At 37.4% G+C, this 27149-nt stretch overlaps 1 protein-coding gene across 2 annotated transcripts in view; it reads left to right on the top strand.

Annotated features, from left to right (window-relative positions):
• The window catches only part of nr2c2 (nuclear receptor subfamily 2, group C, member 2), a 33561-nt gene extending 9524 nt beyond the window's left edge, over positions 1–24037 (top strand). The window contains exons 5-15 of one of the 2 annotated variants that reach the window (XM_084086541.1): positions 8000–8105; positions 10063–10242; positions 11181–11328; positions 11554–11641; positions 12140–12270; positions 12868–13042; positions 15731–15852; positions 16583–16722; positions 19431–19568; positions 19650–19755; positions 20904–24037. In XM_084086541.1, coding sequence (XP_083942667.1) covers positions 8000–8105; positions 10063–10242; positions 11181–11328; positions 11554–11641; positions 12140–12270; positions 12868–13042; positions 15731–15852; positions 16583–16722; positions 19431–19568; positions 19650–19755; positions 20904–21078 — 1509 coding nt within the window. In that variant the 3' untranslated portion in view covers positions 21079–24037. Of the gene's footprint in view, positions 1–7999; positions 8106–10062; positions 10243–11180; positions 11329–11553; positions 11642–12139; positions 12271–12867; positions 13043–15730; positions 15853–16582; positions 16723–19427; positions 19569–19649; positions 19756–20903 lie in introns of both variants that reach the window. The other variant, XM_084086540.1, reaches the window with a different exon arrangement.
• The last annotated feature ends 3112 nt before the right edge of the window (positions 24038–27149 follow it).

Here is a 27149-nt window from a genome sequence, read left to right as displayed (position 1 = left end):
AATAGTAAAATCCATCATGAAAAGCTGAATTGTCACACGCAGAGTGCCATTGGCCTAGGGAAATTTCCTGGCTTCTGCTTTGGATAAGGCAGCGCTATTTTCACTAAATGCAAATAGCGATAGATGCTATTTAAACTGAGTGTAAAGAGGAAAAAAAAATGTTTTCTTTACATTTGAGTGCATTTGAGTGTTAAATACACGGTGAAAATAGCAGTATTTTCTTTGCACTAAGTGCAAATAGTTGTTAGATGCTATTTATTTAGTTGGCAGGTTCTATTCGCACCCCAGTGTATTGTAGTATATTTACATTTACATTTAGTCATTTAGCAGACGCTTTTGTCCAAAGCGACTTACAATTTAGGACTAAGTTAAGCGAGTCTTTGTGAAGAGGAAAAAACAACGCAAGAAGTGCTCAAAATACAACGTTCAGGCATTGTTCAGAGTAGCATAAGCCTGATAAATATTAATAGTATATATAAATAGCATAAGCCCGATATATTATAAAACAGTCAAATAATAACAACATATTCAGTGTCTATTAAAATCATAAATGGATGCTTCTCCTAACCCTTACACACTATTCTATACCTGTTAGGCACTTTATTTCCACTTTTTCCTAACATTTTCGTAATTTTTATTTAAAATAAACTCCTCTCCGAGCTGATACGCTGTGGAACAAGGGAGAAGAATGAGTTTTGAAAAAGGCAAAAGTGTCAAAAGTTAGTGTTATCATCTTAATATCCAAGCCACTGATCCTGTTATCAGCGGGATTTCTTTTGTAATTTTTTGTGATTTAAGTTTCCCTACCAGCATGTTAAAACATGCATTACTGATTTTTTTCCGATTGGAACGGTAAGTAATTTGATTAATATTGTTATAATTTTAATCTAAAGTTTATAAATGGCAACAGATTTATAGCTAATTCTGCCGCACTAAGGCAAAAGGTCGTAACTTCAATTTTTGGCGAAAATTAGTTATTGTAATTTTTAGGACAATAAACATAAGTTTTATCATATAGACAAACATCAAGTTTAAATTCGATTGTTTTTTTGGGAGGAATAAGATTATGTTTTTGGCGTAACTTCAAAAAGCCAAGGGGAAACTATGGTAGAAGCCCGTAACGTCAGTTACGGCTTTATGCCTTCGTTTCTCGCTGCTCCTGAACACTCGAATGAAGTTACGGGTGCGCTGCCGTGAAGTTACGGCACTCTGCCTTCTAACCGACCATCAAAGTATTGCCGCGCTGGAGTTACGGGATGTAGCAATTAAATAACCTCAGACACACACGTACATTTTTCACAATGATTGCTTTTGTTAGATTATTGACATCTAGGTTTGAAGAATGGCATACTCTCGGGGGAAAATGATGGTGGAGATGGCTTTGAATCATAGCCTTAAGCTAGCGATACTTCACAAACTAGACACAAACACTTTTCGAGCCATAATCAACAATTTATCCAGTAACAAGCGCTGCATAGAGCAGGCTTTTATGATATCTTAATTCACAGCCCGTAATACAAGTCTACATGTACAACTGAAATAAAATGCTTCTCATAGGCTAGCTCTCGCCTGCCAGTCCACTGACTGAAAACTACGCGAGTTGGTTGGTTGGAGCCGCAACGACACACCCATTATACACCAGCAGCAGGAATAATTTAGAGCCTACCTTTTGTTGAACCCTGGTTAAAATCCATGTCAAACAACCGACGAGAAAGCAAATCCATTACATCCACCTCGAGTTTTTAAAACTTGCTACCGGCTAGTCAAAACTCCCAGGTTGTTACAGGCTGTCAGGTTGTTACAGGCTGGGTTCTTTAGGGACACCTAATCTGTAGCCCCGCCTTAGCTCTGATGCTCTGCGATTGCATTGCTGGTATATGTTGTGTGTGTGTGTGCGTGCGTGAGAGAGAGAGAGTCGCGGGCGCGATCCCACTGTTCGATCGCGCCCGCGCCTCTCTCTCTCACGCACGCACGCACGCACGCACACACACACACACACACACACACTTCAGTTTTAGAATCAGTTTTTCAAAAAACTTTTAAATGTTCCACATCTTTTATACTTTAGTGATGTTAATCAACTTTGTTTTATGAAATTCATGTTAATTAAAACCATTCATACTTTTCCAACTATTCTCACTAGGCTACTTTAACTTCTTGTTGATACATGTGAAGCCATTTTTATCATAGTGAGTCCAATAGGGTTAATATTGCTTACATTTTAAGTGTTATCATAACATTGTGCTATAAAATAAAAGTTAAGGTATTTTGCCTTGGTATGACCGATTGTCATTTTATGGGCAATGCTAAGGCAGAATACAGTAACTTCCGAAAAAGGGTCAAAGGTCAAATTTGAGTTCAACATTTTTTTGTAGATAGGTTAATACCGGTATACACTACAACATGTGAAAATTACAATATTATACCTATAACTCAATTGTCAGGACATTAAGATAACTTTAAAGTCATTTTTCTCAGTTTCACACGCTGGTGAGTTAAGGTCTTTTGCCTTAGTAGAGCAGTATTGCCATCCTCAACATGCATGAGGTCTGATTATCTGTAGTCAGCGCAACACACTATCGCTGCCATCACTCTTTCATCAAACTTTATTTCATTTTATTTTCAGTCACAAACAGCGTAGTAAAACGTGCACGACACTACGACTTATCCTCGACTAAATTTTTTTGGGGGAATTTTAATATCTCATGAGGCTTGTAAATAGTATAAATAAATGCAGTCAATAAGTTATTTGTTAAAATGTATTTAATTTAGATCATTCGAATTCAACAATTATTTTCTGTATGTTTACTGTTCACTTTAAATGAGTTACCCTGTGTTTCTACCATGTCTAAATTTCTGCATTAAAATTTCAATGACAAATTTTTATTTATTTTTTACAAATCACACCCTGGTTACATGTTTGAAACTATGATATAATCTAGACAAAGAGTGAAATAATCATAAACCATTTCAATATTAATTGTGATATCAGCCTATATAGTTTTTTTTATACCACAACAAACAATTTTGTCTCTTATAAAGTTTTATCAAAAGTTAGTTTACATGTTTACATGAGGGAGCACACATGAGATGTGATATGAGAAATAAAAGGTTAATTATAATTTATGAGCACAATATTTTTGTTGTGCATCATTTCCAAAAAAGCTAGTCAAAAAATGTGTGTATTTAGGGTACATATAATTTTTAGCTTTTCTACCTATTGCTTGTCATAAATGTTTGCAATACCACATCCCACAGAAATAATTTATTGATTTGTGAAGTTGATTAAAAAAAGCTCCCTTTGATTTATTACTGCACTCAGTCTGTTTGGACAGGAGTCATCTTGACTTGGGAATATTTTCCCTCTCTTCTTTGCAAAAGCGTTCCAGATCTGTCCAGTTTTGAGGGCATCTCCTGTGGTCTATAAGATTTAGTTCTGGCCTCTGGTTGGGCCATTCCAAAACATTCATCTTTCTGGTACTTGGAGTATACCATGTGTATCAGCTGTTTTTACAGGAGTGTGTAGACTTTATATCCACTGTATTTCCCTGCTCAAAGCTGTCTGTATTTACTCCACTCCATGCGAGAGAAAACACACTCTGATTTTCTAAAAGCAAGCAGAGCTGAAACAGGATCTAAGTGCAGAAGTCTTTATTTAGAGATAAACTCAAAACAGAATCTCAGGAACAGGGATCAGGTACAGAACAACCAACATAAAATGACGTAGAACTGACAAAGAACTGAAACCAACACAGGGCTTAAAAAGACAGCAAACTAGAGGGGTTAATTAACTAAACACACCACGGCTGAGTTTCCCGATATCGATGGATCTTAGCTCTTAAGAGCGCTCTCTACGTGCAAGGTTACAAACGCTCGCCGCAATCCCACGCGCGTTTCCCAAAAATGCACTTAACATGAACGTGCTACTTAAGAGTCGCTGTCCATTCGTGAAGTGCTGAAATATAACCTTATATGGAATCGTATTCTGAACGTTTAACCTAATAATTGTCATCTGTTGTGGATTAGCAATCAAGACAAGTTTATATAAAGCACCTACCTGGCGGAGGCACTGACAAAATGGCTGAACAAAAAAAAACAAGAAAAGATACCTTTCAAAAACATGAAATTAATGTCCTTTTAGAGGAGATAGAGCGAAACAAAGATGTAATTGAAGGGAAAAAAAACAGATTTAAAGGATTTCTTTTATTTATTTTTTCATTCATTCATTTAATTTTGATTAGAATTATTAGATTAAATTATTTCTATTTTTTTTGTTTTGTTTTCTGACCTTTTTAATCATTTCATTTATACAGTAATTTAACTTTATAAAAAAAAAAAAAGAGTAATAAAGTGTACAATAAAGTACAATCAAAACCTTATATTATAATCACATCGCATTTGAATAAAGTTAAAGGTGTAATCTGCGCGTTGTCCTGGAGGTGACCTCATAACTCTGTCTTCTTACGATGCACTTGGGGATTTACGATTACTCCAGAGCACTCGTAGATCTACGATGATTTTTAAGTGCTACTTAAGTTGCGACGATGCTTTTGGGAAACAGACCTTAATATTAAGATCAGTCGTATGATCGTTTTTACGATGTACTTAGGCTTACGATGCTTTTGGGAAACGCAGCCCTTAACAGAACTAAACCAATCAGTTACCATGGTGACAAACTCACTGGAAAAGTGAGAGAACTTAGCTAATAAACAAACTGAAAACCAACCTAAAACATACAATTAATTTCATAATTTGTGTACAATTCTTGGCTTAAATCAATCAAACGATCAGATGATCAGTTGATCCCTCCTAATTCCATGCCTTTAGCAGTAAATCCGTTTTATGACAGTTGATAAAGATATTTTAATTCGTTGAAATCATTTAGAAATGTAAGTGCATAGAAAAAAAAAATTGGAAACGCTAATAATCGTCTGTCGCTTCCAATTGTTGTATTGTACTGCCTCGACAGCACTGTTTCAATGTGAGGAAGACCTGTATTTATAGTTCGGATACTGGCTATCAATGTGCATGACGGTAGCTAAAAAGTGTAGACAAAGTTAAGGATAAGAGCTGTAAGTTAAACAACAAGGTTATATCACAGAGATGTTTATGAGAAATCTTGAGCACATAAAAATAATAATAAAAACGTACATTTTAAGAAGGTTTACTACTGTTGTGGACAAGCATTTTGAGACATATGCAAAATACTCGCGTTCTTGCGATATGATTGGCCTTTTCGTTTGTCGTTGTTTACGTAATGCCCCGCCCCCTCAGTGTGTCTGCAAATCAGAAGCGGGGAATGTCAGGGAATTAGATTTAAAATAAATCAGTTGGGTTTTGTTAAATGTACATAATTGTTTAGGTTTTGTTTTAATGTACAAACAGTATTTAGAAAATAACATTATTTCATATTAATTCGAGTTATTGTAAAATTATAATTATAATACATGTTGTATATGTTGTGTTTTACACAAATATAAGTAGGCTAAACACTTTGCAGTTTTAATGATGTCCTGTATGAACAAAACGACGGAGTATGTTTTTAAGTTTCCACTGTTCGATCGCGCCCGTGCCTCTCTCTCTCTGACAGACACACACACACACACACACACACACACACACACTCCAGCATTGCAATCTTGACATCGCAGCCTGTTATTATGCTGCGTTCACACCAAACGTGAATAGAGCGTCAAATTCGCGTCTATCGCGTCTAGTTCGACGCTTGAACATTTTGAATCCATTCGCGCGTCCAAAGCGAATAGGACGCGCGTATAAAGCGAGCGTTTGAAGCGACATAGACAGGCGTTCAGAGCTATGACTCTACTATGACTCTACTACCCCCTGTTGCGTGAGCGGTGTATTGCATTTCACGCATCGCCCGTGACGCTTGCGTCCACAAAGGGACTATGTAACGGCCCTTAAAGTGCGAGTCTGGCCTTCGAGATGTAAGTAGCTAAACCAAACAACTGTTGAGGATAAAACTATTAAACGAGTGACAGAAACAATCAGTTTGCAAAGACCATCAATCAAAGCTCAGCTTTGGGAGACTGCGAGAAGAAGAAAGAGATAATGTGATGGAGATGAGAGATGAAGGGCAGGTATTGCATAATGTGCCCATGAGATTAACATTATTACAATGTATTCCTATTTAACACATATAATGCCATAATAGTTGTATTGTATAAATATTAATATTTGTATATGGTCCTTTGGTGCTGCAATGATATTGCATATCGCCACGATAACCGACTCCATCTGAGCCGCTTTAGGGGCCGTTCACATGTTTGCGTTCTCACGTGCGTTATTTTTACACAGAATCCGATCCATTCACCAACTTAATGTTTTATTACCTCGTGTAGTTTTGAGAAAAATAACATACTGGTACATACAACCTTTTTTTTTTGTTGTTTAGTCGTTTTCTCAACGTAGTCATTTAAAACATAAGAATAATAATGGTAGACCTGTAAAAATAAATTCAATAAAACATATAGAGAGCGATAATGTAAAATAGTCGTGACAATCATCACTCCAGTAACTTTTTTTTAGCGTAGGTTTATTTTTTAAGCTGTAAAACAATAAAACAAGGATGTAAAAAGTAACATATAATATATATATATATATATATATATATATATATATATAAAATAAATATATATATATATTTAACTGAATAGCTTCGCAGTCATTGGAATGGTTATATGACTTTTTTCAGGTTGAATGGTGGCCGTCTCGCATGATATCAGGTCTTGCGATGTAACGAATTGCTTTACGGCACTGCACACATTCATTTATATATTAGCCTTCTGTGTATCACGCCTCAGTGGACATGGCTCTGTGCGTTCCCCGGCTTCTTTGAAAACAAATGCACACTAACGTATATATATATATATATATATATATATATATATATATATATATATATATACGTTAGTGTATATATTATGACCAACAAACCTTGCACTATGCAGTTTTGGCAATTTCTTTGCTGTTTTCTCGCTGTTTGCTCACAGGTTTCTCTATAGAGCTCCCCCTACAGCTTCAGAATAGATATTTGACAACACTGTCATAAAAACTCGTTGGCGACTCTCCCCCTTCCCATCTTCTCCCTCTGGTCATGTGCATTTGTTTTCAAAGAAGCCGGGGAACGCACAGAGCCATGTCCACTGAGGCGTGATACACAGAAGGCTAATATATAAATGAATGTGTGCAGTGCCGTAAAGCAATTCGTTACATCGCAAGACCTGATATCATGCGAGACGGCCACCATTCAACCTGAAAAAAGTCATATAACCATTCCAATGACTGCGAAGCTATTCAGTTAAGGTAAATTAAGCTAAAAAAAACTGCATAGTTCCCCTTTAAATGTGTTTTAATCAAATGTGACAAATTACCTTACATGCGATCATGACATGCGATGAACTCTGCTGCCCTCTGAACTCTGCTGTAAGATTTTCATAGCCACCAAATTGACACATATTTACATATTACTTGTAAAAAAAAACTAGATATTGCGAATACATGTTCGCTTCTAAAATAAAATAACTGCTTTAATTTGTCATTGCACTAACGAAAAAAGTATAAAATAAAATATGAAAATAGAGTACAATCTGTACTAGATCACACATTTCTACTGTTGCACTGTGGGATATATACTCTCATATTCTCATCTGTGCCCTGGGTTGATCTGTGGGTGTCTAATTGTGCTTTTTAAATCCTAACCCTGACTGGTAGTAAGTAATGGCCCTTGCACACTGAGTCCGAAATTCACGTATAAAAAATATATTTATAAAAAATAAATACAACCTCATGTTATGTCAATCACGTTTGCACACTGCAACTTTCATCCGTCATAAAAAATATCGGATCGGATTCGATTTGCTGCGTTTTTCGCATCCGTGCCATGCATTTTGAATGGAGTTTTGACAATTCAGAGCCACTGAATGACGAATACGGACTCAGTGTGCAAGGACCTTAATCCTTCTGCCTTTTCTGATAGTTTGTGACAGATGCCGTGTCAGTGGAGAGGCTTCTGGGTAAAGGGGCAGACGTGAGCCGAGCCCAGCCTATCGAGTACTGCCTGGTGTGTGGAGATAAAGCCTCAGGTACAAACACGTTCAGTGTAAATAATGACACATTACACAACATTACATATGAGAAAGGTTTATTATATTAGTCTCATTCTCACACTGCTCACCTCTGATGCTGAATTAGCATTTTCCTGCATTGCAAGCCTAAATAGATTGTAAAGACCATAAGTGTAAAGAACATTCTTGATGTTTACAATGCTTTTGGGAAACACAGCCTGGGCCAGTTATAATCTTATTGGCTGACTGCAAACAAAGGTTACAGAGAAAGAACTAATGGCTACACTTTATTTTAAGGTGTCTGTGTTACACTGTAATTATACATATACATTATAATATTTAGTAATATTAAGCAACTACATGTACTTACTATAGGGTTAGGGTAGGATTAGGGTTTGGTTGAGGGTTAGTTGCATGTAATTATGCATAATTTACTGTTATTACTACGGTAATTACATATGTAACACGGACACTGTTGAATAAAGTGTTACCGAACTAATCTCTGGATTTGGCGAGTATGTGAGGTTCATACTGAATCTCTGAAAGATTTTTTTCTGAGAGGCCTAGTAGACTGTGCTTGATCATTCATGCTTTTAGATGTCTATGTCTGATTTCAGGTGCAAGACAATAAAGGTTTACATCACGCCTCAAAAGGAAACAGAAAACAAAAGGAAGTTTTGTTGGTCACTTTAAATGCCAATATCTAGTGCGCAATGATAAGATTTGTCGATCTGAGTGTCACAATGTCATCTCCCGATGATTTAGTGGCAAAACAAGGAAGCACTGTAGTTTTAATCAAATATTAAGGGAATATGGGATCAGGGGGAAAGGAGTTAGAAACCCTACTCTGCTTCAGGTGCTTTTGCTCACCTGGATCTTCTAGATTAATACAGATTAATTTGACCATAACTATGTCCCTGTTTACAGCTGGTGTTAAGATGCGTTTCGGTCGATCGAATCACAAGTAGACGAGGGAAACACATTCCCGTTTACACCTGGTGTTTTAATCCGTCTCTTCTGTCCACTTTCAAACACTTCTGTCCTGATTTCTTCGAGGGGAGGGTCTATGGGTGAGTAAATGTTTGGGCTTTTCAGATCTTTCGATCTAATGGATGAAATAAGCTCACGATATTAACATATGAACACTACTGGAGATGACGGAGAAACACACGGAGAACATCAGCTTCAGTTTCTGCTCTGACAGACGCGAGATCAGCCGAACGCTGTGTGTGTGTGTTAGAAATCAGGAATGGAGAGAGAACATTGAGCTTCGTACGTTTTTCATCTTCAAACCAAACTTGAGTCTTCAGCCGACAGAGCTTAAATCCCGCTCTATCGCTCTTCCCATAATGTTCCCTCATTAGACCAGTAGACGGAGAGAAGATGGTCTTTAGTGGCTGTTTGAACACATTCGGTCACATGAGCGTTTACACTACGAAAGCAATCCGGTCGAATGTGTTTTCCACTAACTCTGGAAGTGGAGGAAACTGGACGAGCTCAAAGCGTTTTAGACCCGTTTACTCCTGTATTTAGAGTCGTCCACTCGTGATCCGATCGACCAAAACACATCTTAATACCAGCTGTGAACGGGGCCAAACAATGTTTTTACATGAGAGTTTTGGATTATATTATGTATGTATATGATGTTTGATGGGTTTTTTCTACATTGGTGTCACTGTCTGATTTGTAACATTCTAAATTATAGTAATTCTTTTCCCTGGAAGAACATAAAACAAACGTTAATTATGTATGTTTTATTACTTAATTTTCAAAAAAACAAACAAAAAACCCCCACATTATTCAACAAGTTATCACCTTAATTCTTTTATATATTTATATATATATATTGATCTTCAACATTAAAAATTTTTATACACCCTTACTCCAGTCCATTTTCCGTGAAGCTTAAAACACACACAATACTCAAAACCTTCATTCATGCGTCTCATCTCTGTGTGTGTTTGTGCATTTGAAGGGAGGCACTACGGGGCCGTCAGCTGTGAAGGCTGTAAAGGCTTCTTCAAGCGAAGTGTGCGCAAGAGTTTGACGTACAGCTGTCGCAGTAGCCAGGACTGTGTGGTCAACAAACACCATCGCAACCGCTGCCAGTTCTGCCGTCTCCGGAAATGCTTGGAGATGGGCATGAAGATGGAGTGTGAGTGTTTAAAACCAGTTCAGACCACATGATCGTGTGCCTGAGAGCATTAACTTGATCTGAACTTTTTTTTTTGCACCCCTTAACCATCAAAATTGTGCTGGAGCTCATCTGAGGGATCTGTGCACCACTCTCAGAACTGGCCCATGCTTACAGACATGTGAGACAAACATTGATGTACAGTTGCTGACTGTGTTTGATGACTGATGCTACACAACCTTCCCACAAACATACATAGTACTCTTCGAGCGTATTGCTATCATGAAGAAATAAATTATGACTTTTGTGGTGCAAGAATACATTTTATAGAGGACCTATTATGTCCCTTTTCAAAGTCTTGGTTTTGTTTTTAGGCTCTACTAGAATAGATTATTTTCCTCATATTCTCCACTGTTGCGGCTCCTCTCTTCCCAGTCTGTCAGTAACGCTCTGTTCACTTCCTGTCTCTATGAAGCCCCTCCTTCTGAAAAGCACACTGTGCTCTGATTGGTCGGCTGGAGCAGTGTGTTGTGGTCAAGCGCTTCGAGTGTGTTTGGGAAATGTCCCGCCCCTTCCCATAACCGCCAGTTTAACACACTACTAACTAACTCAACCAGGCCCCGCCCCTTTATTCTGCGTATGAATTATTTAAATGAGGAATATTGTGACGTGTTCGTTCCCGGAAGAAACTCAAGACTACAGTGGAGGCGTTTCAGGAGTTCAGAAACACAGACACTGATATAGAGAACAACTCCCCTTTGTCATGCTCAAACAGCAACATCACACACTAAAGAGAGATGAACATGGAGAAAAAGCATAATAGGACCTCTTCAAGTGGACTTCAGGGGGCGGAAATAAAATGGCACAAATGTGTAGTTTTGGTTGAGGCTCCTTTGAATGTTTCATAATGATTTCGGTGCCTGAGTCTTCTGACGGTGTGTGATGTGTTACTCCTACAGCTGTACAGAGTGAGAGGAAACCCATCGATCTTCCCAGAGAAAAACCGGCCAACTGTGCAGCGTCCACTGAGAAAATCTACATCCGGAAAGACTTGCGAAGTCCCCTCATCGCAACACCAACCTTCATCTCTGAGAAAGACGCTTCACGGTGAGACTTACACCAGAGGTTTAGCTTCAAAACAAAGCTTACATTGAAGATCATTCAAAGAAGAATGAAGGATTTAGTGTAGTACTTCAATACGGCACAGTGGTGTATTTATTTCATTTGACGGCTTATTTCTCAGGCACACATTTTAGTGGATTTTAGGCACTTTGGATTAAAGCATCTGCTAAATGAAGACGTGTTTTGATCATGATTTCATCCTCTGTGCAGGTCCAGGCTGTTGGACTCTGGGATGCTTGTCAATATCCAACAACCTTTAATACAGGCTGATGGCACATTACTGTTAGCAACAGACAAAGTAAAAACATCTACATAAGTTCTCTGTGTCTGTCAGTCTTTTCTTTTGAGTTTTGTCCAGTCCAGTCCAAGCAAACCTTGGGGTTTTTATTGCTATGAAATACAATTTTCTTTTATTATAATTTTACATATGTGATCCTGGATCACAAAACCAGTCACATGTTGCACGGGTATATTTGTGGCAATAGCCAACTATACATTGTATGGGTCAAAATTATCGATTTTTCTTTTATGCCAAAAATCATTAGGATATTAAGTAAAGATCATGATCCATGAAGATATTTTCAAATAGTTGTATCTCTGCTAAATATTGTCCTATCCTAACAAACCATACATCAATGAAAAATGTATTTATTCAGCTTTAAGATGATGTAAGAAGATGATAAAAATGGACCTATGTGACTGGTTTTGTCGTCCAGGGCCACATATTATAAACATTCAGAGCAGCTGTATCTTTATGTTGTTGTTTTTTTTCATGCTGAAATCATTTGTTGATCAGGCGGAGTCGGGACAGGGTGATCTGGGGACGCTGGCGAATGTGGTTTCGTCATTAGCAAACCTGAACGACTCGCTTAGTAACGGAGAATCGACAGACGCTCAGCTGGAGGATTCACCCAGTGAAATCACACGGTGTGTTATTAATGCAGATAATACATGTGTATGTGTTTACACAGTCAAGAGATGTGAAATTATAATATTAGTTAAAGAAATGTCACCAAAAAATTATTTTGTCTTGTTTCCAGTCCAAATATCTAAACATTCTTAAATCAAGAAGCATTTACTAGATGAGTAAAATGACATAAGAAATTCTATCTTGTTTTCCCATTAAAAAAAATCTAAAGTGAGTTTTTGCTTAAAACAAGCAAAATTATCTGCCAATGGGGTAAGAAAAATAATCTTGTTTTCCATTTGAATTAAGATAATTTTTCTTATCCCATTGCCAGATAATTTAGCTTATTTTATGCAAAAACTTTTATGCAAAAAAGAATTTTTAGATATTTGGACTGGAAACAAGGCAAAAATACAAAGTAAGAAAAGCATTTTTTTGCAGTGTAAAATGAAAAATCAGTGTTTACACAAAATTTTACCATTACAGATTTTTTTTATACACGCTTATTCCAATTGTCTTCCTGTGTTTTCGGACTGACGTTGAAGAGCTCATTTCTAACTGTACCATTAAAACAAGGTGAGAATGCATTAATGTTTGTGATGTGTTTGGTGTTGCAGTGCCTTCGACACGCTGGCCAAAGCCCTGAACCCCAGTGATGCGGCGGAGGGGCGGAGCTTGTCGCAGGTGGACGGAGGGGGTGGAGCTACAATACAGGTGATCAGCAGGGACCAGATCACACCGCTCATAGAAGTCGAGGGACCTCTGCTTACAGACACACACGTCAGCTTCAAGGTGTGTACACAGCATTCTCACACTCTTTTGCTAACGGTCGAAAGTAAATTAAAAAAGGTTACACTTCATTTCGATAGTTCACTTTAGACATTTTACAACTACATGTCAACTAACTCTCAAGGGAGTATTAGTAGACTGTTAGGTTAGGGTTGTGCTTGTAAAGTTAGTTATAGTCAGTAGTAAGTCTGTTGAGGAGCATCAAAATACAGTGTTAGCAGATATTAAGCAGACAGTCTGCTAATGCTCTAATGACTGCTTGCTGACATGTAGGTTAAAAATGACTTATAGTCAGTAGAATCAATGTCTAAAGTGTTACAAAAACTACTTTCTTAGTACATGTTCCCAGAGGTGGACGAAGTACACAACTTCCTTACTTGAGTGAAAGTATAGATACTACTGGTCAAATATTACTCCGTTACAAGTAAAAGTTGTAAAGACCTATTTTTACTTAAGTAAAAGTACAGAAGTACTCGTTTTTAAAAATACTTAAGTATCAAAAGTAAAAAGTAAATGTCAATGCATTGTTTTATTATTGTTGCATTGTTGTATGTAATACTTAAAGTACCGTATGCCTCTGAATCTACGCCTGCCTTCCTACCCTCATATCAATATCAAATTTATTTCTAGAACACCGTTCCAGTAGTGGGATTGAATGTGAGATTGAATAAGTCACTCAATAACGTCCACAATGGTTTCGGACACCCAAATGGCTGTTCCCTCAAATATTGCCCTATTTAAAGTTTTTTGGCTTTTAGTATGAATATGTTAACCTTACTGTTATCTATAAGCTAGTGTGCTCCAAAAAAGTGACAAAAGTCGCATTTACAAGACCAAACCCAACGTTTAAAATGAAAATCAGGTTTATGTCAGAATCCAATGTCAGATTGACGTTGATCTCCAACGTTGGACAGACGTTGTATTGTGGTTGAAAATGAAAATCGGGTTGATGTCAGAAACCAACATCAGTCGGGTTCTGACGTAAACCCGACTTTTATTTTCAATCAATATCCAACGTCAATCTGATGTCGGGTTCTGACGTCAACCCGACTTTCATTTCCAACCACAATGCAACCCCTGCAACCAAAATCATTCACTGACTGATGTTACTTTCTACTCAAGGACCTTGACAGAATTGTAGTGGAGTAAAAAGTACAATATTTGTCTTTCAAATGTAGTGAAGTTAAAGTAAAAAGTTTCCAGAAAAAATTATACTCAAGTAAAGTACAGATACTCAAAAAGTGTACTTAAGTACAGTACTCAAGTAAATGTACTTTGTTACTGTCCACCTCTGCATGTTCCAGATCTTCGATCATCAGTACACTTCAAGAAAAAATGTCTTTATGCAGGTCTTAAAGACTTAATTCACCCTCATGCAAATTAGGCGGGCCTTAAAAAGGTCGTAAATCAGAGCAGAAAGTCATAAAATTGTGGCATTAAATTTTGCATACATATAAAAAATAAGTATCTTCCTCTGTATGTTTGTCCTGTTTTCCAATACAAACATCTAAACATCTTTAGATCAAGATACATGTACTTGAGAAGCAAATGTGAAAGGAAGTCTGATCAAAATGAAGTGAGTTTATGTTTAAAACAAGAACAGATCTCTGACAGTGTGTTCCTTTGATTTTAAAGCTGATTGTTCTTGTTTTAATCATAAACTCACTTCATTTGGATCAGTTTCACAGAAAACAAGACTTCATATTTGATGTCGTTTTGTAATTCCAGTAAATGAATCTTGATTTGAGAATCTTTAGACATTTGCACTTGTTACCATTATTTGCATAATGTTACCTGTTACAAAATGCTTTCTCTGTATTCAGGTTTGACTGTAGTAATAATGCAAAAACGTGTACACTTCACATCAAATTTATTTGAAAAAAATTATAAACCTTGGCAAAAAGTTTTATTTGAGAATTTCTACAAAATACATTCAAATCCTCATCTTAAAAGTAAGTAATTTGGTCCAAAAACAACTAGAGAATTCACAAGCCTCTCCATAGAGAGCTATACAGGCATCTAGTGGTAAACTCATGCAATCACATGTTAAATTCAATTTTCCATCAACAGATGGCGCTAATCTGACTTTAAAAAAAAGGATTTAAAAGGCCCAGCCTCTATATTAATCTGAAATACTGCAATAATTGAAGAAATATTAAAAAAATAATAATAAAAAAAATGTGTGTATTATTTTCAATGGCAAAAATTAACCGTAAATATTGCATAAATATTAATTATAATAATTAAATATTAAGTACCATCAAATCCTCTCAAAATACAAAAGAAAAAATATTATTGAGCAAAAATAAATTGCATTGGTTTTACTGGGGTGGAGGAAGTTTCATTTTTAGGTGTCCGGTCACTTCTGACCGGGAAGATAACGCGTGTGACTCCCAAAAGAAGAGCACCTATTGAGCTGAATAATGACCCCATGTTCTCTTCTGTAGAGCTGATTTATAGTTGTTGAAGTTGTAACTAAATTGATTAATTTATAATATAATGCAACATTGACTCTTGTTCTTTATAATGTAAAGCTGTATTTTATAAAGCGCTATATAAATAAATAAATATAATATGTGTGAAAATATAAAGTTTCTTATTTGCAACTTTTGCTATTCTAAGATAAAAATACCCTTTTGCTTTTGTAAACGATGAGAGAAACATGTGTTTGATTCTTCTCTCTCTCTGTAGTTGACGATGCCAAGCCCGATGCCGGAGTATCTGAACGTGCATTACATCTGTGAGTCTGCGTCACGCCTGCTCTTCCTCTCCATGCACTGGGCGCGCTCTATCCCAGCATTCCTTGCTCTCGGGTGAGATTTAGATCGCAGGGTTCATCTTTATTCTTGTGTGTGCTATCTCTCAACAGTATGTCTGTTCTCTCTCTCAATTCACTTCAATTCAAAATTGCTTTTTTGGCACGGCTGTAAATAATACAATATTGTCAAAGCTTGGAATACATACTAGAATAACATGGGCGTCGGAACCATTGTATATGGGTGGGACAAGACCCACCCACTTTTTAAGACCAATGATATTATACCCACTCACTTTTACCGTCTCTAATTCAGCGCATTTGTCAAATCCATTCCACTTGAGGAATTCCCTAATAAATTAAACTCTATTTCCGCTGAATCGCTACATTCTATTTTTCAACGAGCCGCAACTGACAAAAGTAACTGCCCGTTGTACCCTTCCAGTCAAATATTGCGTTGCAAACATCAATAACAGCTTTAAGTTGTCATTGCTGGCAAATGACCATGGTATTAGCGGGATAATCCACGGATAGCTGTGCATTTAATGCACGACGTGGAGGCAAAGATCCGCCCGACGTGAAGTGGAGTTTAGTTTAGGCTACTTGTTTAATTAAAAGGGACCAGAATACATTAAATGGTATTTACTCCAGTAACACGAGGACCCACCCACTTTTTTTTTTCTTCCGACACCCATGTAGAATAATAATAAAAAACATCAAAATAATAGAAGAAAATATTATAACATAACTTAAACTCTCTCTCTCTCTCTCTGTGTGTGTGTGTGTAGGCAGGAGTGTAACACGGCTCTGGTACGAGCGTGCTGGAATGAGTTGTTTATTCTGGGTCTGGGTCAGTGCGCTCAGATCATGAGTTTGTCCACTATTCTCGCCGCCATCGTCAATCATCTGCAGTCCAGTATCCAGGACGGTATGCTTCACTTAAACATCAAAAATAAAAATTAGTTTCTGGATTGCATAGGTCAAAAAGTGCAGGAGCAAACGTTTAGGCACACTGCTGTCTTCAGTGCTCACTCTGCATCACCCTTTTGTTGATAAATTAGCAATTAGGGGTCATCAGCAGAAATTAATGATCACAAGTACAACTCTATCACAGGTGGAGCTCCAAGAGTCTAATAATTAGCATGCATGACAAAATATTTTCAATACTCCTTTTTTTGTTATAATTGAATACCTGTAATATTTTGTCATGCATGCCAATCAAAGTTTGTACTTGTGCGGCCAGCAACCTTCTTGCTCGTTTTCCACTGGTGCGTCCCAATTCGCCTACTATCTGTCCTAAATAGTATTCAAAAATAGAATTAGTACATCCCAAATCGTAGTATGTTGAAATTAGTGTTCCAAAGATACCCGGATGGTCTACTATTTCCGGTCAGAATCCGGAGTGCAGATCGATGCGCACTCTAACGGCTAATATTGCCCAAACCCATCGCGTGTTGGACGAGGATTCGGTTAGAACTACAAACACGAGTGAAAAGTGTTTTTTTTTTTAAACTACAGACATGGAGGACTGTCCGGCGGTTATGTAGAGAGGTTTAGATAAAGGGGTTTATTTAGTGATTAATTATCAGTATCTAACCTGACGAAAATTGATTTATTCAATGTTGTCTACATTATATTGCATCTGCAGGAGCATTGTGAACTTTTGTAAAGATACATTTAGCCATTAACTTTTAAATGCATCATTATATTCAAATTGCAAACACATGAGGAGAGTCTCCGCATGAAAGACCCACAGATGAACGTGCAACTACATTTCTCTCCGAAACGGTAGGGATTTAAATTAGATTGAATGGAGGATTTTAACTGTGACAAGATGATTGACAGGGCAGTTTACCGTGACAGGACGCACGCGACAGATCCGTCCGTTAAAGATGACGAAGTAGTATGTCTCAAATCTTGCCCACTCTTTTGCTACACACTCAAAAGTATGTACTTTTTCTTCACAAAAAGAGTTCATACTTTTTTGTCAATTTAGAGCGCAACAATTTCTTCTAAAGGGATATTTCACCGCTGGAAAGATGAATGTGTATTTAAATTGGGTCATTTATGTAGTAGAAATGTGAAATTTTTTTAGAAGTTGGAGCCTTCTAGACTGAGAAAAGCCAGAAAATGTATTTTTGGCTCATGTGGATGAAAGACAACAACTCCCAGAATGCACTTGTTTCGCTGCCCTACGAGGCCACGCCCAACCCACGCCTACCGGTTACAGAGGGCAGTGTCAGGAGAAATGATACAGCTAGGCGACTAGTGACTCGAAACTGGAACGACAGTGTTTTATGGTGAGATCCCCCTATGGGCGGGTTGAAGACATGCGGGACGAGCTCCTCCTACTGGCTGGAGTCTCTCACCTCTGGACAGAAAAGCCTCTGATGAGCTAAATGACGATTTTTGCGTCATCTGAGGTTTTTTCCAGACACAAAATACAGAAATCTCTGGTCTCAGGGGGACATGAGGGAGGGAAGCACGGTCATTCGAGAATACTACTGGGTTTCTACTGATACAAAGCTTAATGCTAATCTGTGAAATATCCCTTTAAACATCAAGCCTGACATCCACAATCTTTAGTTTTGGAGTGCTGGAGACTAGAGATATTATACAAGGAAACAGTTAAATTCTGTGCATTTAAGCAGAGTTTTAGGCACAGAACAAAGTGGAAAATCCGCTTTGTTATAAACCAGGGCCATGACCATCATATACAGTGAGGGGGATAATCATTAGAAATGGCCAAATTGTCCCCCAATATCTGATATTCTTGATGCTGCTCTTCTCCACTTAAGCTCCGCTCTGGTTGATGTTAGGATGACAACAAGTTAGCAAAAGTCATATTTTAGGCTGCTCTGCCTCAGCTTTCTAACAGCGCTCATCAATGTCAAAATGACTGAGATAGCCAATCAAATCAAAGGAGGTGGAGCTTAATGATCACAGAAGATGAGTGTGAATTCCAGCATAACGCTTTAGTTTTAATGGTGAAAGAGTGTGTGGTGAGAGATAAGTATACAACTGTTTTACAGTAGTAATCTTCAACGACTGACAGTAATATCCAGTGGTGCAAGCTACTCAACTCTTCTGGAAATTTAGCTGTTTTGAATAGTGTTTCAATAACATTTAAGCTGCAATAAATATTAACACAATTCCATTATCGAGAGAGTACAGAGAAACCAGTAAAAAAGTTTCAGTTTCAGTCCAATATTCGCTCAACGTGATTTAATCTAGTAGATTGCACTATTTTTTTTTATAGAATTACAGTAATGAAAAGCAAAGAAATGAAGTTTATAAGAGAAATACAATTTTGTTATGTAAATCTAGATAGATAGAATAAATAAATTCAGAAATGATTGAACCTTTAGTGAAAATGAGTGGAAATTAGTGCAACTACTGCAGTTTCAAACATTTACACTGAAAAGTTTTCAAGGAATTTCTATTTCCTGTTTCTTTACACTTTTTTCAAACTTACAAATAGATAAAAATATGGCATTTAATACAGTCATAATATATACGAATAATGGGTTAAAATGGTTAGTGTGTTCTTAAGAAACGTCTGTGATGAAAATATCTCCAGTATAAGTTTCCTCTGTTAATGTGTAACTGAACTAACAGCGGATCTCCTCTCAGTAGACAAGCTATCGAGTGAACGCGTTAAACTGGTGATGGAGCACATCTGGAAGCTGCAGGAGTTCTGCAACAGCATGGCGAAGCTACAGACTGACGGATACGAGTACGCATACTTAAAAGCCATCGTCCTCTTCAGTCCAGGTACATGTGCTCTCAGCTTCACACAACCCTTCAGCATCTGAAGCAGTTGTAATACACACTTATAAACTCTTTCTGCACAAGATCATCCAGGGTTGAGTAGCTGTGGCCAGATTGAAAAGTTCCAGGAAAAAGCGCAGATGGAGCTCCAGGATTATGTGCAGAAGACCTATCCTGATGACACCTACAGGTGTGCTCCGTATCACAGTGATGTTCTGGGGGAAATGCCTCTTCTTGCCTCCAGTGCTTTTCTTACTTAGTACTTTTGTCTTGTTTTCAGTCCAAATATCTAAACATTCTTAAATCAAGAAGCATTTACTAGATAAGGAAAATTACATAAGAAATTATATCTTGTTTTCCCTTTTAAAAAAAATCTAGAAAAAACAAGGAACTCCCACACACTCTCAGTACTTGCAAATGAGTGGGCCTATCACAATTTAATCAGCAGCGTTTCCGTCTCACGACGTTCATCAGGCATATATAAATATGATCAGGTTGATGTGGTCGTGATGAGAGATTGTGAGACCGAAACGTTACTAATAAAATTGTGATACTCATTTGCAAGTACTGATAGTGATAGTGTGTGGGAGTTCCTTGTTTTTTGTAGAATTTTTGACCTACTTATTTTCCCCCGCGCACCGATCACCTGCAGGTCTGCGATGGTGTCTGCTAATTGATTTTACTCATCTAGAAAGTGCTTCTTGATTTAAAGCAACACTATGTAACATTTTTTATCTTATAATAATGTTTCCAAAATGGTTTCGGTGGTTCATCAAGTCGTAACAGGGTGAACGGCACTTCTGCCTCCGCTTTACAGTCCTTTATCTGGTATAACCACACTATGTAAGATTACCAGATCGGGTCACGTTTCTGTAGTTCTAATGAGACATAAGAAAACTACAAATTTGACTTGCTTTACGGCAAGCGTTACAATAGTCATTATTTAGTTTTTCTTCGTTTCTGATGTCGCAATAAATCATACTTTCATGAAATCATGCGTCATACTCTACCTTGTCTGTGGACATCGTTCATTCAAAGCCGGCGCTGGATAAACAGCGGGCGGCGACATTATTTACGACAGCGGTAATGGACAATTCCACTTCCAACCTGTAGGGGGACCGCAGAGGAAAAGTGCTTTAGTGTTGCTTTAAGAATGTTTAGATATTTGGACTGGAAACTAAGTAAGAAAAGCATTTTTTTCAAGAACCTTCTGGCAAACGAAAGAGTGTTTTGAAACGAAAACGCCGTTGTCAGATATATCCGGATTATTGTAGACGTAGTGTGTGTTAATCGTCTGATTTCCTGGTGTCTCTCATTAACTGCTGATTGATGTGTCAGGTTGGCCCGAATCCTGCTGCGTCTGCCAGCGCTGCGGTCGATGAGTTCCAGTATAACCGAGGAGCTGTTTTTTACAGGCCTTATCGGCAACGTACCGATCGACAGCATCATCCCATATATCCTTAAAATGGAGACGGCGGACTACAACAGCCAAACGACAGGCCTCGCTGTGTGATCATCATCCCTCGCATACAACCGACCAACAAGCTCTACCTCAAGAGGAGCTGCAACAAGTGAAAGCCTTTCAGTGCGTGGCCGACCGTTACCCGAGAGATATCGTGTTGGAGTTTACAGAAAGGTGCATTATGGGACTTTGAGTTCCAAAGACAGGACATTTGCCTCAAAAGTTAAACAAATGCCTTTCTTTTTTAAAGCATAATTTAAAAACAGTCGAGCACTTCATGATGATTCCACTGGATACAATCCAAGATGACATTTTCCAAAAAACTTTTTTTTTTTTATGACTCACGAGAGAATATCTACAGCAATGGGCTGTTGAACGATCCTTTCCCATGGAAGACGCGATCCTCGATTGAATGTAACCGTTGATATCAAGACTGGATCCCTGAATCTAGGTCACATTTTACAGTTCAGATCTGGTTTAATATTTCTCCATCATAATGCAGATATTGATATGAATGGGAATATTCTGCTCATTACTGCTCTGTACTGTCACTTCTGCCGTCATGACAATCAGCTTCTCCTCAATATCCTTTATTTATTATTACACTGAGTCCAACTCTAACAAATGTAGATGATTTCAGAAATCATCTGTGCTATTAAAAGACATATTTGATCTGTATCTTTATAGCACTCGACCGCTGCTGCCATGTACAAACGGTGTCGTTTCTGGTTTCAGATGTAATATATGCACAACCATGATGGTTTAATGCAATTAGATTACTAACATGCTTTAATTTGCAGATCTGTGCACATAGACTTTGACATTTTGTCCCGGTTTATAGCGATTGACATGCACTTATTTAACAGGATGTTTCTGAAACAGAACTATATTCACCTGGGCTATATTTATTTGGGTTTAAAATCAGTAGCTTAAAAAGAAAAAGTAAATATACTTGAACTTCCAGACTATGTTAGCCTGACACATTATTGGTTAGCCACATTGTTTTTTATGTCCAAACTAACTATTAAAAGATAAACCACACACTCCCACTGAGACATGGTGAAGCATGTCAGGTCAGTGTATATTTAACCATTAACGCCATATACTTGTGAGGTGAAATCTGCCCAAAATGTGCTTTGTGTATTTGAAAACCTACAGACTAACTCACTAAACTGGTGGTTTTGCATCTGCATGCTTTGCTAATGCAAGCAAGACCATTTTGGGCTGAACTCTGAACATGTTTGAGTCTAAATAAATTTATTGTGAATCAAGTAAAAAAAAAAAAAAATTGCTGTTGAATAAAGCTGAAAGTATACTTCATTTTTTTACGCGTACGGAATCTCTCGCCATGTGGATATCTTTGTTTTATTTCATGCTAGGGTTGTACAAATAAGGGTACTAACTTTCTAACCTCTTCACACCATCTCTCGTCTGTAGGCCTCCATTGTCGCTGTAGTTTGCATGCGTTCTGGTCTGTTCTGTTTATGTTTATGCGTTTTCTCTTTGATTACCTTGTGAATCGAGGCCCTCAGGGCACGGTTGCCACCTTGAGGATAAACGAATTACTGCAACAACAAAAAATTAAATGCGGGTTTAAGGTACGCGCCGCATACTCTTCTGTGGTCTCATTTATAAAACTGTGCGTAGGATCCTTACTAAAAGTGTACATGCGCCTGAAAACCAAAAATGGCGTACAGCAAAAAACATTCAGACGTATAAAAACCTGCGTACGCCAGAACCTGTGCAAAATTCCCTTTATAAACCCCAGTCAGAGGAAGATTGTGCGTTCATGCGTCTCTATCCCCGAAATAACCATATATGAGCTTACAACGCCTCGTTTTGCATATCCTCATCTGCATATCATTTGCATATTCATCCACGTGTTACCATGTTTAACGGTACAAGACAATAGGAAAATATGAGATATGGATGTGCGTCACATTACATCGCTAAAAATCATTTAGTAGCGTATCCTTGCCTTGTTTTTGAATTAATAAATCAAATAGTATGAAATACATTTCTTAAATTCATATCTTTTCCACTGGCCAAATAGTATTTTTAATTGCTTTATATTTTTAATGGAAACAGATATGCCTTATTGTGCATTATTGAGCATTTCTGCTACATTCACATCACGTTCTGCTATTATCATGCGCTGAGCAAACATTAAAACACAGCATCCCACAGCTAAAGTGTATAAAAGCAGCGCATCCACTACAAATACTTCTATTTATTAGAATATTTTTTTTTTGTGTAACTTCTCGGTAATGATTTCATGTAATTTAAGTGCTTAACTCCATTAATGAGAATGGCATATTTAATCTAAATATGTATATCAGATGTAAAACAGTTTAAATCCTTCTTTTATTTATTTAAACTGTTATTGTGAACATGCACTATATTTATGATTATGACTCATGATGAATATTAAAGTGGTTTTCCTTCCTCAGATCTCCATCAGTGTCTCCAAACGCAGTGAGAGTCTGTGCGACGGTTAGAAATGAAACCCCTAATGATGAAGTTCGTGGCACTGTACCTTCGCATACGCGTAAAGAATGAAGTATACTTCGGCCTTCTGATGTCCATTGACAAGTATATAATTATAATAAAGAGAGTGTATTCAATGAGCATACAAACACTGACATCAACTTTAATCATTAGCAACTGCTCAGTTCTGACCTCTATAACAGGAGAGGTTTCTGTTCACACAAGGGTTTATCGTTGTTTTACAATTCAGCGCTACTTGGTTTCATTGATTATGTCCAAAAGAAAAAAATATTTATTGTTTGAAAAGCATGACCCGTTTTTTATGTGCTTTTAGCACTGGCAGACAATTGTTTTAAACAAATCTGTGGATGTATGTTAAGATGCCTCAAGTTTTTGATTTCAGTCATCAGTGTCTGGTTTATAGGTGTTGTAATGCCATGTTGTAATTCTGTTTTCATCTGTGAGACGATAAGAAAAGCTGTGCATGAACTAGCTTATGAATTTTATTAAATTCTATACTGATGTGGAGTTTAAATGTTGTTGCTTGGGGGGGGGGGGGGTAGATTTACAGTGCATTTAGAGTCTAAATTTTAGACAGTATTCAGACCTTTTTATTTTAATTTCTTACATTTTGCAATGCTTACACTAAAATGCTTTAAATTAATCTAGAATCCATCCCTCGTAACAAGTGACAGCTAAAACCCAGATTTGTGATAACTGTGCCGTTTTTTAAAGTCCCCCTGTGGTAAAAATCCAGCCAATGTTGTTTATATGTCTATGTGGTGTTTTTAATATGCTTTAAGACAAACCATGTGTAAATTCATAAGTCGACACCATTGCTGAGTATTTTCTCCTTAAAACTGCAGTGAACCAAAGACAGTCTCAAAAACACGCTTTGAAATCGCTGGTGTTTCTGACGTCACAAACTACCTTGTAACCAATCAGATCAACCTGTGATCGTCAACCAGTGGATCTCTGAGCTGAGTGAGTGAGTGGAGGCGGGGCTTATTTGCATATTCATAGAACCACGTATACTAAATGAGGCAAGGTGTCGAGTTACATTCAAGATTTAAGGCATGAATAATTTTTATTGTATTTTTTTAAACGTTTAAATATGCAATTTTGGTGATCAAAGATGAGTAGTAAGGGATCTAATTATTGACTACAGGGGAACTTTAATAGAGTCAGACCCTTTGCTATGATGTTTGAGATATAGGCTATCTCAGTTGAATCCCATTTCTTTTGATCATCTTTCAAATGTTTCTGCAATTTGATTCTCAGGAACAGGACTGGACACCTGTAAAACACACCTGAACCAGCTAATCAAGGTCTTCAGAGGCATGTTCCATACAGTGCACGAAGAAAATTGGGGATTACAGTCCAAAACCTGACTTGAATTAAGCTAACACATCAGTTGGGGCTTAAGCGGCTCCATAAAGGACCATTCAAGTTCACGCAATCCCACTAATCTGACCCGCGGGTTCAGTGAGTCTAGACAATGGCTGCGTCCGAAATCTCACACTCTCTTGAGTAGGCACTTATTTTGAATAAGTAATTACTTCACGACCACTAAAAAAGTAAGTTCTATATGCAGTAGTCAACATTTGAAGTGGATTAAAACCTTTCATCACAGTTATACATGAATTTTGAAAAATACCCGTTCTTGTCTTGTGACAACTTTGATGGACTTTTTTGATCCACTTCAAATGCTGACTACTGTAGTATGAATGTAATCTGGACGCACTACATTCGCCATGTTGTCATTATCATGTGATCTACCAGCTAGGGTTGGGCAAATGAAGTTGGCTTTCCCTGAATGTTTCGGGAGAAGATTCGAAGCACTAAGAGTGTCGAAAACAGCGCCATCTTGTGACAGGTCAAATTTACAGCAGCAATGTGTATGAGCAGCTGAGTGCGCAACGCCGTTGTTTTATCCATAAAGCACAAATAAAAGCCTGACAACGCTAAATGTTCAGTTTTCTGATAATATAATTCACATATTAAAGTGTGGCAATAAATTAAATGTAACAATTATATTAATACTAATTATAAAAATACCAACCATTTAGTTGATTGATGCAAGTAAATGGTGGTCTAATTATTTTATGGTTTCTATGCTGTTTATGTGTCAGAATATATGATCATGTAACATAGGCTATAGGCTTATTTATATTTAAAAAAATGTTAGTAAATGGACTAAAACTTCCAAAACCTGTAGAGTAGTGGTCTGGGTTCAAACACTCCGACACGCAAAGTGAAGCATTCACGTGACTGGAAAGAAAGTGGGGCTTCGTTTTTCGTTAATCACATGTTTCTCTGAAAACAATACGCGCTCCGGCACGGAGATTCATGAGAAATTGCACTGCATACTCGATACACGCTTCTTTTTTAGTATGCTTTGAAGCTTCAGCATAGGCGTCGATTTCAGATTTCGTCATGAGTCATTTTGTACCCACCACTATTTTGGTATTAAGTGTTACATATTATTACTCATGTATATATTATTATACATATTATTGCTCATCATAACCACTTAAAAGGGTCAAAATCAAAATAAAGTGCCTTTGAGACTTCACAATTTCCCCCCAAAAAATCGGAGATTTTCCATTTAACTTCATATGTTGTAGACACATTAGGCTGTTAGAAATGCATATAGGTCAAGCTCCAGCACTTTTTATAAATTAACTGCAAGCTGACAATATACGAGCAAACCATGTCCACCCTGTCATGGACAAATTCATAGTAGAATAAATACATTTTCATTGCATAGTGATTATAAAATGTAGATCTGAGGAAAGATAATGTGTCCCTTTCCCAACAAAACATTTTAGTTAAAGGTAGCCTACAATCAGGGGCGTGGCCACAAGGGTGGCACGGGGTGGCAGCTGCCACCCTAAAAATGAGCTTTGCCATCCCATTTGCCACCCCAGATGACAGCTCGGATACTGATGTAATATACAAACAGTTTTCGGAATTGGTTTATGGGTGGGTGTCGACTTACCTTCCCCCCATCGGCTTTTTTTTTTTTTTTTTTTAAAGTTTATCTTACTTAAGTCGATCAACTGCGTCACGAAAAGCACTTATCAAATATGATATATAAGTGTATAAGGCAGATCGGAATGAATCAATAGAACGAAGCGCCGGTGCAGTAGCCGAACTGTGTCGGACTCGGAACAAGAATGCGCTTGTCTTGTCCAGAGACCAGTATAGTTGTGAGAATCTCCACGCACACGAAAGCAGACTTTTCATTTGAATCGCACATTCTGACAGGTGTAATGGTATTGAATACATTTTCATTTAAATCGCAGTGATTTCAGGAGACATAGCCAAATCAGCACAATATATTGGAGATCTTAATTATATAAATGTTTTTAATTAATGTTAAAAGTTTTTATTTAATTTTTAAATGGTTGGCATTTTAGTTGTAACATCTCCGATTATCTTGACAACAGACTTGATTGCGGATTAATTACTAATTGATATTAAAATGCAAATGTATCAAAGCAAATAGTAGCCTAGCCTAAGCAAATATTAAAATGGCAGAGCTAAATAATATTTTTTGGGACAGTGTTCGTCATATAGTGATGTCACTGGCTTATCTTCACCTCTTCCCCCCTCCTTAACTTTTTTGCCAA

The sequence above is a fragment of the Abramis brama genome (genome assembly GCF_963993115.1).
Source record: "Abramis brama genome assembly, chromosome: 16".
Classification (NCBI taxonomy): domain Eukaryota; kingdom Metazoa; phylum Chordata; class Actinopteri; order Cypriniformes; family Leuciscidae; genus Abramis; species Abramis brama.
Note: the sequence above shows the minus strand (reverse complement) of the source record. Positions and strands in the feature narration are given on the sequence as shown.